General features: G+C 42.0%; 1 protein-coding gene across 1 annotated transcript in view; it reads right to left on the reverse strand.

Moving 5' to 3' along the window:
• Positions 1 to 17708, reverse strand: part of LOC137346418 (multidrug and toxin extrusion protein 1-like) — a 78035-nt gene that overhangs the window by 32740 nt on the left and 27587 nt on the right. The window contains exons 6-10 of the mRNA XM_068009871.1: positions 10728 to 10770; positions 7127 to 7171; positions 4979 to 5076; positions 3192 to 3289; positions 2942 to 3055 (exon numbers count right to left, since the gene is read on the reverse strand). Coding sequence (XP_067865972.1) covers positions 2942 to 3055; positions 3192 to 3289; positions 4979 to 5076; positions 7127 to 7171; positions 10728 to 10770 — 398 coding nt within the window. The remainder of the gene's footprint in view (positions 1 to 2941; positions 3056 to 3191; positions 3290 to 4978; positions 5077 to 7126; positions 7172 to 10727; positions 10771 to 17708) is intronic.

Genomic DNA, 17708 nt, shown 5'->3' on the forward strand with positions numbered 1-17708 from the left:
CGTTTAAGAGGCATCTTGACAACTACATGAATAGAATGGGAATAGAGGGATACGGTCCCCGGAAGTGCAGAAGGTTTTAGTTTAGACAGGCATCAAGATCGGCGCAGGCTTGGAGGGCCGAATGGCCTGTTCCTGTGCTGTACTGTTCTTTGTTCTTTTTGTCTGACTGTCCCTTTGGCTTGGTTTGCAAAACATTCCCTGCTGTCTTCCAACTCCCCAACTCTACCCTTCACTCTCTTTTCATTTTATTTAATGTAAAAATTGGTAAAGTGGTCAACAATAAAACAATAGAATTGGAAATGTAAAACCACACAAAAACAATTCTTCACAACAGATGTTAAAGCTCAACTCCTTCCCCTCTTCAACACATTCTGTAGATGAATAGAACTGATCAAGACACTGGGCTGAATTTTAAGAGTGTGCTGCAGTTCACGGTGGCGTATTCTAAGAACGGCCTGCATCCTGTGCAGATACGCCGTCCCTGAGCCCCCGTGATATTACATGTGGGGACTCATTTAAATAGAAGGAGCGGACCGCCGCCCCCAATGATGTAGAGGGGGTGGTCTCCACGTCCCTGGCAACAGCCTTTACAAATAAGTTTAATTTTTAAAAGGTACAGATGTATGATTTTTAATACATCTAAAAATAAGTGATGGAGGCCCTTCCCCAAACCCCCAATGGTCATTTCAGGCAATGAAATGTTCATCAGTTGATTATTCAAATACCCGAACTTTGCCCCTCAACCTTCAATCTCGCCCTTCAACCCCACCATTGCCACATCCAATAAAAATTGATTCTCCCGCTCCCCCACCCCACCTGCACTGAAAATTTTATTCCTCCCCCCTCCCCACCAGGTTCTCGCCCGGAACTCCGTACAGAGATCCGAAGGGGCGCGGAGCACGAATGGTGGCCCTAATATCGGAGTGGGACAGCCGCCACCTGTAGGGATGTTTATTTAAATATTTTAAATGTTCATCTACACATGCTGATGAAGGTCCCGCCACCAGGCGATGGGGGGCGGGGGCCGCACCGACTTCCCGCCACCGCCGGTATTATGGGGCGGGCCCTTCTCAATGTCGCAGGTCGAGGCGGGACTCTCCCTGCAGCATTTTAACAGCCCCCACGCCACGACCTGCGGCTTCGAGGGGCCAGTAAAATTCAGCCCTCTCAGTACCAAATATCCACTGTATATAATCTGTCCCTTCACTGGCTGACTCCAGGGACCCTCGTTTTTCACTCAAAGTCCTTCGATTTCTCAAATAGGTTTTTCAAAATAGGCCAACTTTCGGCCAATGATTCATGAAACTCCTTTCCCGTGTTTCCAACATTACAACAGTGACTTCACTTCAAAAAGTATTTCATTGGAAGTAAAATGTTTTCCGACATCATGAGGTTGTGAAAGGAGCTATATAAATGAAAGTCTTTCTTTGTGTCTGACATACACTCAGGGCACAGAGTGGAACTAAGTGTATCCTCTAATCAGCTACAGAAACTAAATAGAGAAGGTTATGAAGCAGTAAATGCTGTGAATCTCTGGTTAAGTTTTTGGATGATTTTGAGGAACGGCTTCACCTGGAATGTTGTTCGGTCTCAGACAAACATTCCAAGTGCTATTGCTTCTGAAAAGTTTCTTAATTCTGATTCTTAGGACAACCTAGAGGTTAGTATTTGATGGAAAATGATTGCTCCTCTTCAGGAAAACATTAACATGAACTGAATTTGGGTGATTAAACTTGGCATCGCTCTTTGCCTTTAGACAGCTAAGCTTGATGTTCTTATCTGTCAAGATTTCATCTCCTCAATACTCTGTTGGGGGCGGGGGGAGAAATAAAGGATGAGTCATTTTTGGCAAAACAAGTTAACCAGGCACCAAACATTGGTAAAGGAAACCAGTCAGGTCCCCGAACAGCAAGAATACATGAATTATTGGATCATATTGTCAACTTACATCAAACATAGATTTTAATGTCGAATGCAGGTCCAGAATTTAGAACATGATGGTACAAAATGAATCTTGATTTGACAAATAGACTCTTGGTGTTTTGGCTTTCCTAATGTGTTTCCTGGGATAAAAATTGCTTCCAGATTTTATGGTAACATGGGCCATTTCCTGTCTCCATCACTTATTTGTTCATGCGATGAAAGCATCTCTGGCAAGGCCGGTATTTGATTGCTATCGCAAATTGACCTTAAGATGGTGGTGGTGAGACGCCCTCTTGAACTGCCGCAGTCCATGTGATGTCAGTACATCCACAGTGCTGTTAGTGAGAGAGTTCCAGGATTTTGACTCAGCAACAGGGATGTGAAATAGTTCCAAGTCAGGATGTTATGTTGCTTGGAGGGGAACTTGGAGAAGGTGAGAATGTCACTTGCCACTTATCAGCCTGAATGTGTTCCTGGTCATGCTACATGCAGGCACAGACTGCTTCAGTACTCTTGCTTTAATGATACATTTGTGTGATTTCATAGTTGCTTTTCAATCTTCCGTTTCCTTGCCTTCTACTGATTTTGCTATCTTATAATATTACTCTTAAACTATCCCTCAGTGTTTGCTTTGTCTATTGTATGGGGAATTGTGTATTGTGATTTGACTGGAGGGAAGACAATGGGGTAGAAATTAATCTTGTGATTATTGGGGTGAAGGGAGTGATAGTGAATTGGTAGCTCATTTCACACTGCACGGAAAAGACAAACACGTGGATTGACTCTCACACATTTACACAAGCAGCCAAGATGAATTTCTCCCTCAATATTTTCATATTGTGCAAGTTTGTGAACCTTTGTAAACCTCATGACCATAGGGCAAAGAGTGGCCTTGCTTATCTGCTTTGAGGGTATCTATTTGGACTACATTTCATTGACTGATCTCTGTCTCCTTCAGCCCCAGTTAACAACAGTGAAAAGGTGTGTGTATATTTTAGTAGTGGGGTAGCTTATTTACCTACTAGGAAAGTTCCAATATAATATGTCCACCATCCAATACAGAGCATAAACATGCTAGGAATTGCCAGGCGTATAAAGAGGCCCCACTCCTGCAGACTGTCAGTAGACCATCCTACACAAAAGAAAAGAGTTACTGGCACAGGATAGAAAGTGTCTGAAAAGCACAGAAGGGTTAAGGAAAGTAGGGCTATTTGGATATTGGCCATTTTATACCAATCTGAAAAGTTGAAATTGCCCCTGGACTCTACCTGCCCAGGTCCCAACGTATAGTTTTTTCCATCGAATGTATGCAAGCAGGAGTAAAGCTTGACAGTACCAGGAAATGACACTGGCAACAGCTGAGCCTCTGAAAAACACCAAGTTCACATTTTAAAGGCAACTTCAAACAATTGATTTTTTTTACAGCATAGAAGGTGGCCATTCAAGTCCATGCCAGCTCTCCGTGGAGCAGTCCAGTCATTCCCACACCTGCTTGATCCCCGTAGCTCTGCAATTTTATTTCCTTCAAGGGCCCATCCAATTTCCTTTTGAAATCATTGATTGTCTCTGCTTCCACCACCCTCGTGGGCCATGTGTTCCAGGTCAACGGGAGGATATTGAAAGGTGTGAAAGAAATGAGAGACCTTGGAGTGCACATCCGCAGGTCCCTGAAGGTTGCAGGACAGGTTGACAGAGTGATGAAGAAGGTATATGGAATGTTTTCCTTTATTGGCCGAGGTATAGAATACAAAAGCAGGGATGTAAAGCTGGAACTGCATAAAACACTGGTGAGGCAACATCTGGATTATTGCATACAGTTCTGGTCACCACATTACAGGAAGGACATAATTGCTCTGGAGAGAGCACAGAGGAGATTTACAAGAATGTTGCCGGGGCTTGAAAGTTGCATCAATGAGGAAAGATTGGATCGGCAAGGGTTGTTTTCCTTAGAACAGAGGAGGCTGAGGGATGACTTAATAAAGATGGACAAAATTATGAGGAGCCTAGATAGAGTCGACAGGAAGGACCTGTTTCCCCTAACGGAGAGGTTAATTACCAGGGGGCACAGATTTAAGGTGATTGGTAGAAGGATTAGAGGGGACATGAGGAAAACCTTTTACAACCAGAGGGTGGTGGGTGTCTGGAATTCACTGCCAGGAATGGTGGTGGAGGCAGAAACCCTCAATTCTTTTAAAAGGCAGCTGAAGTGCAGTAACCAGCAAGGCTATGGACCAGGTACTGGAAGGTGGGACTAGATTGGGCAGCTAGTTTTTTTCGGCTGACATGGACATGATGGGCTGAATGGTCTCCTTCTGTGCCATAATTTTTCTATGGTTCTGTGGTTCATTTCTTCTGCACATTCCTCCTGCATTTCCTGCCCAAAACCTGCAATCTGTGTCCCCTTGTCCTTGTACCATCAGTTAATGGCAACAGTTTTTCCTTGTCTAACTTATCTATGCCTGTCATAATCTTGTACACCTCTATCAAATCTCCCCTCAATCTCCTTTGCTCCAGGGAGAACAACCCCAGCTTTCCCAACCTAACCTTGTAAGTAAAATCCCCCAGCTCTGGAGCCATTCTGGTAAATCTCTTCTGCACCCTCTCAAGGCGCCTCATATCCTTCCTAAAATGTGGTGAACCGTACTAGATGCAATATTCTAGTTGAGGCCTAACCAGAGCTTTATAAAGGTTCAGCATAACTTCCCTGCTTTTGTATTCAGTGTCTCTATTTATGAAGCTCAATATCCCATATGCTTTGCTAATCACTCTCTCAGTATGTCCTGCCACCTTCAAAGATCTATGCACTTGCACCCACGGTCACTGTTCCTGCATACTCTTTAGAACTGCACCATTAAGTCTATATTACCTCTCCCTACCCCTTCTGCCAAAATGCATCACCTCACAATTCTCTGTATTAAAATCCATTTGCAACTTATCTGCCCATTCTGCTAGCCTATCTATGTCCTGTTGCAGGTTGTTGTTTGGGTTGTTTGTTTTCTGTGAACATTTCATTAATAGATATTTTATCATTTTTTAAAATTTGTTTGCTACTTACGGTACTCCCAGCATCAGCACAAAGAGGAAGAGATAATTGATGACTGCATTCAAGATGTTGGCTATGAAACCAGTGAAAAGCTGAGGCAAGATGATCCCCTGAAGTGGGAACAAAACAATAAAGTAGGGATTGCCATTCAATAAACCAACAGTGTGTGTGGCATGGTGCCAGTATGGCGGGAAGGTCGGGTACAACTGTTCTCCCAATGGCCATGTTTAGGGTACAATGTACCCCTGATCTAAGAGGATCCCTTTTCCTTCACTTTGATCAGGCTCATTGCTGGAACTTGCCTGTTTCTAGGTGCCCACGACTCACATACATTTGCAAATTTAAATTCCCTGTGTTCCAGGGAACGACCCTATCTACCATTGAGTTTCCCCAGAGTGCAGGAGATTTGAATTGACTGGTTTCAGTCAATAGCCTCTGACCACTTAACCATTCCCCCGATGCTGTCATTCCACCCACTCTGAGTTGAATTCACCAATAAAACAATCTATAAATATGGGAAGCTAGGGGTTCCTTCTTTGAGGTCTTGCTTCCTAATGAATATGTGCATGTTTGTGAGTGTTTGCAATAGCATTACCAACTGGGAGTATATCAGCAATATCTTAGAAGTAACCAGTAACCAGGAGCTGAGTCTAAGCCAGCCATATCAAGACCATGATTACAAGGCAGGATGGATACTGAGTACTCTACAATGAGTGGCTCACCTCCCGATCCCTCATAGCCTCTCTACAATCTCGAAGTCATGAAACTGCTGGAATATAGAAACTGATGAAGTTTGACTTGCTGTATTGGTGCCCCTAGACTCAGTATCCACTCCCTCTGCCACTGGTGCACTGTGACTGTGGCTGCACTATCTACTATCTACAGGACGCACTGCAGATTCACACCCAGTTTCCCTTTGACAGGATATCACCCACCGATGGTCATAACTCTACCGTTAAAACAAAACAAAAGCAACAATGTCATGGGAACGCCATCATGTGCAGCTTCTCTCCTGTCCCAAACCATCCCAACTTGGACATTTGTTGCTGCTTCTCCATTGTCCTGGGTCATTATCCTGGAATTTCCTAACTCCCATCAGGGAAGCACTAGGACTACACGAACTGCAGTTGTTCAGGAAGAAGACGCGCCATCACCTTCTCGAGGCAAATAAGGATGAACAATAAATGTGGCCTTTGCAGCACTGTACACATTCTGAGAACAAACTGAAAGGGTGGACATCACTCCACTGGGGTAAGTGAGAATCTAAGTGCCAGCGTGAAGGTGCTGTCTCTCAGCATTTTGCTGGGGAGCAATATACTGTCAGTAATAAAAACTGACATGATGGTAATTTTCACATTCACAGACTGGGTGATAATCTGGTAAAGCAGCTCGCCTGCCCATTGTCAAAGCCACACGATTTTATCCCTGTGATTTTAATGGCATGAAAATTAGACGGATTCTACATTCAGCGATCGTCTCCACCAGATTACAGTCCAGGCAATGAAGGTGGATATTACCCTCACTTGATCCCTTTGGTCTGAGAAACCAGTTTCATTTATTTAGCTACAAGGAGTAGTTGAGGTGAATGGTAAAGATGTATTTAAGGAGAAACTGGATAATCACATGAGGGAAAAAGGAATAGAAGGATATGTGATGTGGTTAGCTGAAGGCGGCTGGGAGGAGGTTGGTGTAGAGCACAAGACCAGTGTGGATCTGTTGGGCTAAATGGCCTGTTTCTGTGCTGTAAAGGCTTTGTAATTGTAGCCGCTTTTTCCAAATATTATGAATCTTCTGCCTGATTGCATTGCCCTTTCATATAAAGGAAATGAAACCAAAGACTTCTAAATATATCTTAACGCAATAATTATTAAAGTAATTTAACGCTCACTCCAAAACTCAGTGTCCGCCGTTGGTGGCCGTGCCTTCAGCTGCCGAGGCCCTAAGCTCTGGAATCACCTTTATAAACATCTCTGCCTCTACCTCACCTTCCTTCATTAAGATCCTCTAACCTCTTTGACCTGATCTTTTGGTCCTCTGCTTTAATATGTTTTTATGTGGCTCGGTGTCATATTTTGTTTTATAATGCCTTGTGAAGTGCCATGGGACATTCTAGTACAGTAAAGCAGCCATATAAATGCAAGTTATTGTTGTTAACTATACCTGATTCTGAAGGTATTTGACCTCTACAATATAGAGAAATGTTGCCTGAGAAAGAATACAGAAAATAGTTAGCAGCAGATAATGGATTAAGAAAATTACATTAATAATTCTGACATGCTCAGTAAAGACATCTCATATTCCTAACTTTTACGATACAAGTTTTATTCCATGTGGACTTCTTGAAATTGTCCACTTTTTTTTTTAAAAGGATAGGTCAATGTGCTGCAAAGATGGCCACTGAAAGTCAGATGACCTGGCCTGTGTATTCAAACTCTGCCTCACTGTCTTGAAATGTCACAAGGTTATCTTCCAGACGAACATTCTGAAACCATCAAGAGACATTCCTAATTGAATGGGTTATTCTGAAGCAAAGAAGGTCTGAAGTAGCTATACTTATCCAGACATCAATAGATAACCATGGATTCCACATCCTGGTCCATTGTCTGGTCATTCCAGGGGAGAAGGTCATGTGTCAACTAACAGAAATGCTAATGTTATGGATTTTGACCTGAAAAGGTAGCCCTTTTGGAGAAAGCATTATAGAAAGCAGTCCAGCGAGAGGCTGTGGCAAGAGATCCAGCCTGTACAAGGAAGAAGCCATGCTGATAATTCTACACTTCATCTTGAGTGTCTTGAGTTACAGGAAGACATAGACAGGATGGTCAAATGGGCAGAAAAGTGGCAGATGGAATTTAACCCTGAAAAGTGTGAGGTGATACACTTTGGAAGGAGTAATGTGACATGGGAGTATTCAATGAATGGCCTGACACTGGGAAGTTCCGAGGAACAAAGGGACCTTGGCGTGTTTGTCCATAGATCTCTGAAGGCAGAAGGGCAGGTTAATAGGGTTGTGATAAGGCATATGGGACACTTGTCTTTATCAATCGAGGCATAGATTACAAAAGCAGGGAGGTCATGTTGGAGTTGTATAGAAATTTGGTAAGGCCACAGCTGGAGTACTGTGTGCAATTCTGGTTGCCACATTATAGGAAGGATGTGATTGTACTAGAGGGGGTGCAGAGGCGATTCACCAGGATGGTGCCTGGGATGAAACATTTAAGCTAGGAAGAGAGGTTGGATCGGCTTGGGTTGTTTTCGCTGCAGCAGAGAAGACAGAGAGGTGACCTGATCGAGGTGTACCAGATTATGAGGGGCATGGACAGGGTGGATAGGGAGCAACTGTTCCCCTTAGTTGAAGGGTCAGTTACGAGGGGACACAAGTTTAAGGTGAGGGGCAGTAGGTTTAAGGGGGATTTGAGGAAGAACTTTTTTACCCAGAGGATGGTGACGGTCTGGAATGCCCTGCCTGGGAGGGTGATAGAGGCGGGTTGCCTCCCATCCTTTAAAAAGTACCTGGATGAGCACTTGGCGCATCATAACATTCAAGGCTATGGGCCAAGTGCTGGCAAATGAGATTAGGTAGACAGGTCACGTGTCTTTAATGCATCGATGCAGACTCGATTGCCCGAAGGGCCTCTTCTGCACTGTATTATTCCGTGATTCTGTGTGATTCTGTGATCTTGCTGCAGCAAAGAACTTAAAGTGACCACCACCTCCAGCCTGAAGTCTTAATCACCAGAATTCTAGAACACCTCAACAAGTTTAAGACTACAAACACCCAGGCCTGCACCTTTAAAGACTGTCCTCCTTTGACGATTCAACAAGTTTCCAATGAACTACGAATATCTACCTCACTTTAAACCATTTACCCTTCTCCTCTCCATCTATCTATTCTCGTGTATACATGTGTGAATGAATGGACTGAATTTTCTTCTCCCACCACCGGGAGCGGCAGTTCGCATGTGAAAGCTGCGTACCGCCATGCCATGTGACCTACCACGTGGCAGCCCAACATAATATGCCGGTTGGGCCGTCCCGTTTCCCCTCCCCCAGCCTAATCAAGTGGTGGGGTGGGCTCTGCGATGCGAGCAATGGCATTTTTCAAGGTCAGCCAGCACTGCTGCTACATTAAAATTTTTAAAGCCCGACACCTGCAATACACCGCCAAATAAACTATCGCCCCTTCCCCCCAATAACACTTCCATCTAATAGTTGCCTTCTGCCCCCAACCCCCACTGACCAAGAAGAATTGACCAGAATAATTAAACAAAATACAATTGTGGGCAGTTGGGAGGTAAACAGTGGGAACTACCTACACCCTTTTAATAATTGTCTGTAACAATTCCCTCAAAGGTTTGACCCAGACCTGCATTGGGATTAAGTTCAACCTGACTGCAGACCATTTACACAAGTCCTCTATGACCCAAGCTATAGCTACATAGAAGTTTAAAAATCTGAGCACTGGATAACCATATCAGCTGTGGCTCAATTTGTAGTAAACTCTCTTTTGACTCAGAAGGTTGTGCATTCAAATCCCTCAAAAATCTACGCCGACAGTTATTGTGCAGGGAGTGCTGCACTGTTTGAGGTGTTGTTTTTCAGATGACTCGCTAAAAGGTGACCTTGTCCGTTCTGTCATGTGAACATCAAAGATTTTGAAATGCAGTGGAGTTGTACCTGATGTCCTGACTAATATTTATCTCTCAATCAAAATCACATAAAAAACAGATTATCCGGTTATGTGTCGCATTGCTGTTTCTGGGGGTTTGTTGTTGCAAATTGACTCCTGTGTTTCCTACATTACAACAGTGACTACAATTCACTACTTAACTGCCTGCAAAGTGCTTTGGGATGTCCTGAGGTCATGAAAGGTATATAAATGCAAGTCTTTCTTTTGAGATTTAAGGGTACCAAGTGTTGGATGATTGACTGAAGAGTGATATCTCCTTAAGATCTCAGTATGCTAATGAGCTGAGTACCAGGATGCAGTCATGTTGCTATAAGCCAGAGCCATTCTGCAACTGTAACACCCAGAAGGTTCTGTAAATAGTTTGCTCTGTACTGTATATAATAGTTAAGAAACCTGTTCGAGATCTTCAGCAGGAAGACTCCACACATCTCATTTATGTTGCATCAGACAACATAAAGAACTCATTACACCAAGGACCTCCCCCATTGACTAAGTAGGTAAATGCACCAGCCAATCTGTAAGTGAGTCAATTCAGATAGCTGAGCATTGAGCAGGAACAAAGAAGCACCTGAGACACTGTTATTGGCCTCAACAATCCTGGGCAATGAGGTTACGGAATGAGCCATTCTTGATAAACTGTTAGTAATCATGGAAAATTTGTGTGGTCTGCGTGTTTGTGTCAGATTGTATTTGTTAGATTCACCTGTGATGCTCTTTATGTTCGGACAGTTTCCAATTATCACTCTTCAGCTCTCATCTAGGGAACAGTAACTAGGTTAAGGTATTGGAACTCTGCTGGCACCTGCCTTTGGATTGTTCAAGACTTCTTCCAGTATCTAAATATGGGGCACTGAGTCCTTATGGTTCCCCAGTTGAGATCAGCATCAGCACAGACTGGGGATCATCCTGATCGGTATAGCTTGATGGATGGTACATTAACCCAGTTAGTCACAGGGAGCTCCAGTGTGATCTTTTGGATTCTTTTGGTCTGTTCATACTTGAGGTAACTATGGACTTCAGTTTTTGAACAAACTATGTGTGTGTGTGTGCAATCTATAATAATTTACTTACAGGAAGACCAGGAATAAATATCTTCACGTAGAGTTGTGTTAACCTGCAAGAAAAATAGAACATGCAGATTAGGAGCAGGAGTAGGCCACTCGGCCCTTCGAGCCTGCTCCGCCATTCAATAAGTACATGGCTGAACATTTCCACCTGGCCCTGATAACCTTCCACCCTCTTACTTATCAAGAATCTATCTACCTCTGCCTTAAAAATATTCAAAGACTCTGCTTCCACTGCCTTTTGAGGAAGAGAATTCCAAAGACTCACGACCCTCTGAGAGAAAAAGATTCTCCTCATCTCTGTCTTAAATGGACTCACACTTATTTTTAAACAGTGACCCTTAGTTCTCGATTCTTCAAGAAGGGGAAACATCCTCTCCACGTCCACCCTGTCAAGACCCCTCAGGATCTTATATGTTTCAATCAAGTCTTCTTACTCTTCTAAATTCCAGCAGATACAAGCCTAGCCTGTCCAATCTTTCCTTGTAAGACAGCCTGACCATTCCAGGTGTTAGTCTAGTAAACCTTCTCTGAATTGCCTCCAACACATTTACATCATTCCTTAAATAAGGAGACTAGTACTGTGCACAGGACTCCAGATGTGGTCTCACCAATTCCCTGTATGACTGAAGCATAACCTCCCTACTTGTATATTCAATTCCCCTCGCAATAAATGATGACATTCTATTAGCTTTCCTAATTACATGCTGTACTGGCATAGTAACCTTTTGTGATTCACGCACTAGGACAACCAGATCCCTCTGCATCTCAGAGCTCTGGAATCTCTCACCATTTAGATAATATGCTTCTTTTTTATTCTTCCTGCCAAAGTGGACAATTTCACACTTCCCCTCATTATGCTCCATTTGCCAGGTCTTTGCCCACTAACTTTACCCTTTTGTCCTCTTCACAAGTTACTTTCCTACCTATCTTTGTGTCATCAGCAAACTTAGCAACCATTCCTTCGGTCCCTTCATCTAAGTCATTTATGTAAATTGTAAAACGTTAAGGTCCCAGCACAGATCCCATGGCACACCACTCATTACATCTTGCCAACCAGAAAATGACCCATTTATGCCTACTCCTGTTTCCTGTTCGTTAACCGATCTTCTATCTATGCCAATATGTTACTCCCTACACCATGAGCTTTTATTTTCTGCAATAACCTTTGATGTGGCACCTTATCAACTGCCTTCTGGAAGTCTGAGTACAATACATCCACCGATTCCCCTTTATCCACAGCACATGTAACTCCCTCAAAGAACTCCAATAAATTGGTAAAACATGATTTCCCTTTCATAAAACCTTGTTGACTCTGCCTGATTACCTTGAATTTTTCTAAATGCCCTGCTATAATGTCTTTGATAATAGCTTCTAATATTTTCCCTAAAACAGATGTTAAGCTAACTAGCCTGTAGGTTCCTACTTTCTGTCTCCCTCCATTTTTTAATAAAGGAATTACATTCGCTATTTTCCAATCTGACGGAACCTTCCCCAAATCTAGGGAATTTTGGAAAATTAAAACTAATGCATCAACTATCTCACTAGCCACTTCTTTTTAACCCTAGGATGAAGTCCATCAGGACCTAGGGACTTGTCAGCCTGCAGGTCCAACAATTTGTTCAGTACCACTTGCTGGTGATTGTAATTTTCTGGAGTTCCTCCCTCCCTCCATTTCCTGACTTACAGCTAACACTGGGATGTTACTTGTATCCTCAATAGTGAAGACCGATGCAAAATATCTGTTCAATTCATCTCCTTAATATCCATTATTAATTCCCCAGACTCACTTTCTTTAGGACCAATGCTCACTTTGTTAACCCTTTTCTTTTTTCAGTATCTATAGAAACTCTTACTATCCGTCTTTATATTTCCAGCCAGCTTTCTCTCATACTCTAATTTTACCTACCTTATCAATCTTTTAGTCATTCTTTGCTTTTTTAATATATTCTGTCCAATCCTCTGACCTGCCGCCTGTCTTTGTGCAATTATAGGTTTTCTCTTTACGTTTGATGCTATCTTTAACAGTTTTAGTTAACGACGGATGGCAGGTCCCACACTTGGAATTTTTCTTTTTCTTATTGAAATGTATCCATTCTGTGTATTCTGAAGTATCCCCTTAAATGTTTGCCATTGCATCTCTATTGACCTATCCCTTAACCTGATTTGCAAGTTCACTTTAGCTAGCTCTGCTTTCATGCCCTCATAATTGTCCTTATTTAAGTTTAAAATACTCATCTTGGACCCACTCTCCTCTCCCTCAAAGTGAATGTAAAATTCAATCATATTATGATTGCTGCTACCTTTTGGCGCCTTAACTATGAGGTCATTAATTAATTCTATCTCGTTGCACAATACCAGGTCTAGTGTCGCCTGCTCTCTGGTTGGCTCCAGAACATATTGTTCCAAGAATTTATCCTGAAAATATTCTATCTGCTCCTCATGTTGGCTACCTCTGCCCATCTGATTTTTCCAGTCTATATGTAGGTTAATTATCGCTTTACCTTTTATGACAAGCTGCCATTATTTCTTCCTTTATACCCCGTCCTAAAGTCTGGTTAATGTTAGGTGCCTGTACACCATTCCCACAATCTTCTTGCCTCTATGATTTCTCATCTCTACCCAAACTGCTTCTACATTCTGGTCTCCTGAACTTAGGTCATCCCTCTCTATTGCGCTAATACCATCATTAATAACAGAGCTACCCCTCCACCTTTTCTGAGCTTCCTGTCCTTCCTAAATATCATGTATCCTTCAATATTCAGGTTCCAATCTATGTCGTTCTGCAGCCATGTCTCTGTAAAGAAGATGCTGGTAACAGATGTGGATGCAGTGAAACAGCAACAAAGTAAGGCACACCAGAGAGCGAGAAAGATATGCAAGAGATGAGGATGACGACATGAGTTCGCAGACAGAGAGAAATGTCCCGCACACAGATCAAACTGCAGAGCTTTTGGAAAGCCCAATCACTGGAAGAAACTGTGCAGGATGGTACAAATTCCTACATCTACCTTTTGGCCTTAAAGTGAGCCAGGATGTGTTTAGCAGAAAATAGAAAAGCCATACCGGAGATACAAAGCAGCAATCGGTTTAGTTGATGATATAGAGATCTATGGTGTAGATGATAAATGCCATAACTACCACCTACATGAAGCCATGGAGAATGAAGTGTTTTATGACTTTAACCCCTTATAGGGACTAAACCAATTTGGGAGTACATCCCTATGAATCTCCTTTAATTAAGTTCAAACCAGACAAATTCTTATAGACACTTATTTGGGTCCAAATAATTGTACTAGCTTTCCCTCAAAGAAAGAAAACTAACAGAATATTACCTTCTTTCGGACAGCCTATATTTAACAATTATGGCCAAGTCACAAATATCCCAGATATTTTAAGGGTCTGGGAAACTCTCTTCAATATGTATCTCCCCACCTAAAGAGACACAGAGAGGAGGTTCTTGTACTTGTGTGCAGAATGCTACATGAGACAAATTATGAAATTTTATATATTTATTAAAGAATTTAGTTTAGTTATACAGCACTGAAACAGGCCCTTCGGCCCACCGAGTCTGTGCCGACCATCAACCACCCATTTATACTAATCCTATATTCCTACTACATCCCCAACTGTCTCTATATTTCCCTACCACCTCCCTATACTAGGGACAATTTATGATGGCCAATTTACCTACCACCCTGCAAGTCTTTTGGCTGTGGGAGGAAACCGGAGTAGCCGAAGAAAACCCACGCAGACACAGGGAGAACTTGCAAACTCCACACAGGCAGTACTCTAAATTGAACCTGGGTCGCAGGAGCTGTGAGGCTGCGGTGCTAACCACTGCACCACTGTGCCGCCCACATGCAATACACTTTTAAGTATATCACAATATTAAATATTACGAAGATGTAACACATAGAATCCAAAAGTTTAACTTTGCTAATGTTACAGCAACATATCTTAGAATATCCATCAAAATTTAAAGTAAACTTTAACCTTAAATTCCCCGAGTAAGCCATGGTGTGAGAAGTATTGTTTGAGGAATTCAACACTTCTAATATTTGCCTGAAATACCCTCATGTTTAAGCTGTTTCTAAGGTATCAGCTGACCTTTTATAGGTGTTAACTTTCTGTGTGTGTTTTTCTTGCTTTCAAGATCCATATTTAGTAGTATTAACTAACATCTCCACTAAGTGGTTAGTGCAGTGGTTAGCACCGCAGCCTCATGGCTCCAGTGACCCGGGTTCAATTCTGGGTACTGCCTGTGCAGAGTTTGCAATTTCTCCCTGTGTCTGTGTGGGTTTTCGCCGGGTGCTCTGGTTTCCTCCCACAGTCAAAAAAAAACTTGCTGGTTGACAGGTAATTTGACCATTATAAATTGCCCCTAGTATAGGTTGGTGGCAGGGGAATATAGGAAAGGTGGGGATGTGGTAGGAATATGGGATTAGTGCAGGATTAGAATAAATGGGTGGTTGATGGTCAGCACAGACTTGCTGGGCCGAAAGGCCTGTTTCAGTGCTGTATCTCTAAATAAATAATGTTTCACTGGAAACCCCTGCTCTTGAATTTGTGAGTATTTATCTGGTCAAAATATTTATAATTGTTTTTACTTGACCTCTTGTTCCTGTAAGCACTATTCCATTTTATTGTTTTTATTATCTATAATTGTGTTTTATGGTGGGTTGAACCCTCTTTGTGAGTCAATCTGCCAACATTTACCAACACCATCAATTAATTACATTTATGGCTACCTTTTACTGATGTCACACAGGATATTTCAATGTGTGTGTTTATCCTCCAAGTCCGTGGCAACAGAGACACTGAAATTAATTTCCTAATTGAAGAATTGTTTCTGGTTCATATTCTATTGTAACAGGGACCTTGAATATTTTTACTCTACCTTCTTAAAGGGGAATATCAGCAAGTCATGAAAACTGACCATTTATTCAATCTTTAATTCTGAAAGGTATAATATATTAGCTATATCTAAATTCTACCCAATTAAGCCTATTATACCTATATTCCATCACAAGAGAACCAGAAAATCTGGGATCAAGCTAAACGCAGGCAAATGCATTGTAAAGGTGACAAAATGCCAGTTCTTTGGAATGGTTTACACACCTGATGGAGTCAAGTCAATTCCTGAAAAAGTCACAGCTATCTCTGAGATGAAAGCTCCAAGAGACAAGAAAGAGCTGAGAAGTTTCCTTGGCTTGATCCAGTACATGAGCTCTTTCATACCTCACATGTCAGAGCACACAGAAAACCTATGAGAGCTGATGAGAGAAGGTGGTCAGAGACACATGAGAGGAGTTTCAGTGAACTCAAAGTAGTAACGTGCAAGGAGACAAGTCTGTCATACTACAACAGGGCGAAACCTGTCACTCAACAAGTAGATGCTTCTACAAAAGGACTGGGAGGGGCCCAGGTACAAGAAGGAAAGCCAATAACATTCACAGCCAAAACTCTGACATCAGCTGAAATCAGATATGCCAACATCGAAAGAGACCTTTTGGCAGTGGTGTATGGATGTGAGAAAGTCCATGCATATCTCTATGGGAGAAAATACAGTGGAGAGTGATCATCATCCACTAGAATAGATTGTTATAACTGAGGCAGGAGCAATGCACTATCAATTCAGTCCCATCACTCCACAGATCGCAGCATATTAGTAAAGTTTTCCCACCCAACCAGAAGACAGCCAAATTAAACAATCCAGTAACCCCCAGAATAAAACAGACCAAACCAGGTATCTTTAGACAACAACAAATTAACTATTTATTAAATGCTAAATCTTAAACATTGTTCAGATAAACCTATATCTAAAGACCTTTTAACTTCTATTTTAACCTAACTCCACATTCAACACATGCACTCAAAAGTCATGGTTAACTGGTTTCCTTTTTGAAAAAAAGTTTAAAAAATGCGCTGTTTCTTAAGAATAAATAAATAACTGGCATTTAAGTCTTTGTGGGTTGCGTTCCTAATGGGTAAGATCTTATCATGTGAAAACAATCAAATGCCACTCAAATTCTCCCTGCGGATTTGATGATACAGTCTCTCAGTAGATAGGCATTCAAAACACTTTGGATGCAGCAGATATCAAACAGTTCTTTCAACGATGAGCACAGCAATAGGCCTACTTGAATTTCAAAACCAACAGTCTTCCAGTTGAAACTTTACTTCAGCAATACAAATGGTCTCTTCAAAAAGTTATTTCCTCCTTACGCAATTAACTTGGCCTGTAGCTCCTTGTAGAAATTTTGCTGAGAGAAATAGACATCTCTTTTCTTCAGTAGCACGCTTCACCAGTGAGTCTGTCAAAACTGGTTTTAGCTGTTTTTTACACACAATTAAATTGTTATAGTCCACCATGTGACTTCTCTCTCCTGCCGTTGGCTAGGTAACAAGTGCAGCTGGCACACTGTGCCTCAGAAATCCAAAAGCTTCTCTCTCTCTCTTAAAGGTGCACTGTTTTTAAGAGTCTTAAAGGAAGACTGCTTCAAACAGAGGAGAAAATAAATACAACAAAAATATGTGTGGAGCACCAGCAAGGTAACAAAGGCTACTTTTGAGGCTTCAGAGTTACAATCTCACTGGGAGCTGACTTATTCACGCACAACCAATAATGGTATCTTATAGAAGCGAACTATTATTCAAAGTTCTCATTCATCAGAAAGGTAAAAGATTTGAGAGCTACAACAATCACCATAGCAGTAAAAGTCCTGTTTACTGAGCAAGGGATTCCAGACAGGATGTTAGATGATAATGGAACCTAATTCACCTCCAGAAAGTTTAAGGAGTTTGCAGAACAATATGGATTCAGCATCATAATGTCATCACCACATTACCCAAGAGGACAAGATTTTAAGGAAAGATACGTCCAGACAGTCAAGAAGACCCCCCTAAAATGCCGATAGACAAAGAAAGACCCATACCTTGCCTTATTGTCACTCTGAGCTACATCTCTCAAGACCAACATGAAATC

This window comes from Heterodontus francisci, chromosome 30 (genome assembly GCF_036365525.1).
Source record: "Heterodontus francisci isolate sHetFra1 chromosome 30, sHetFra1.hap1, whole genome shotgun sequence".
Taxonomy (NCBI): Eukaryota; Metazoa; Chordata; class Chondrichthyes; order Heterodontiformes; family Heterodontidae; genus Heterodontus; species Heterodontus francisci.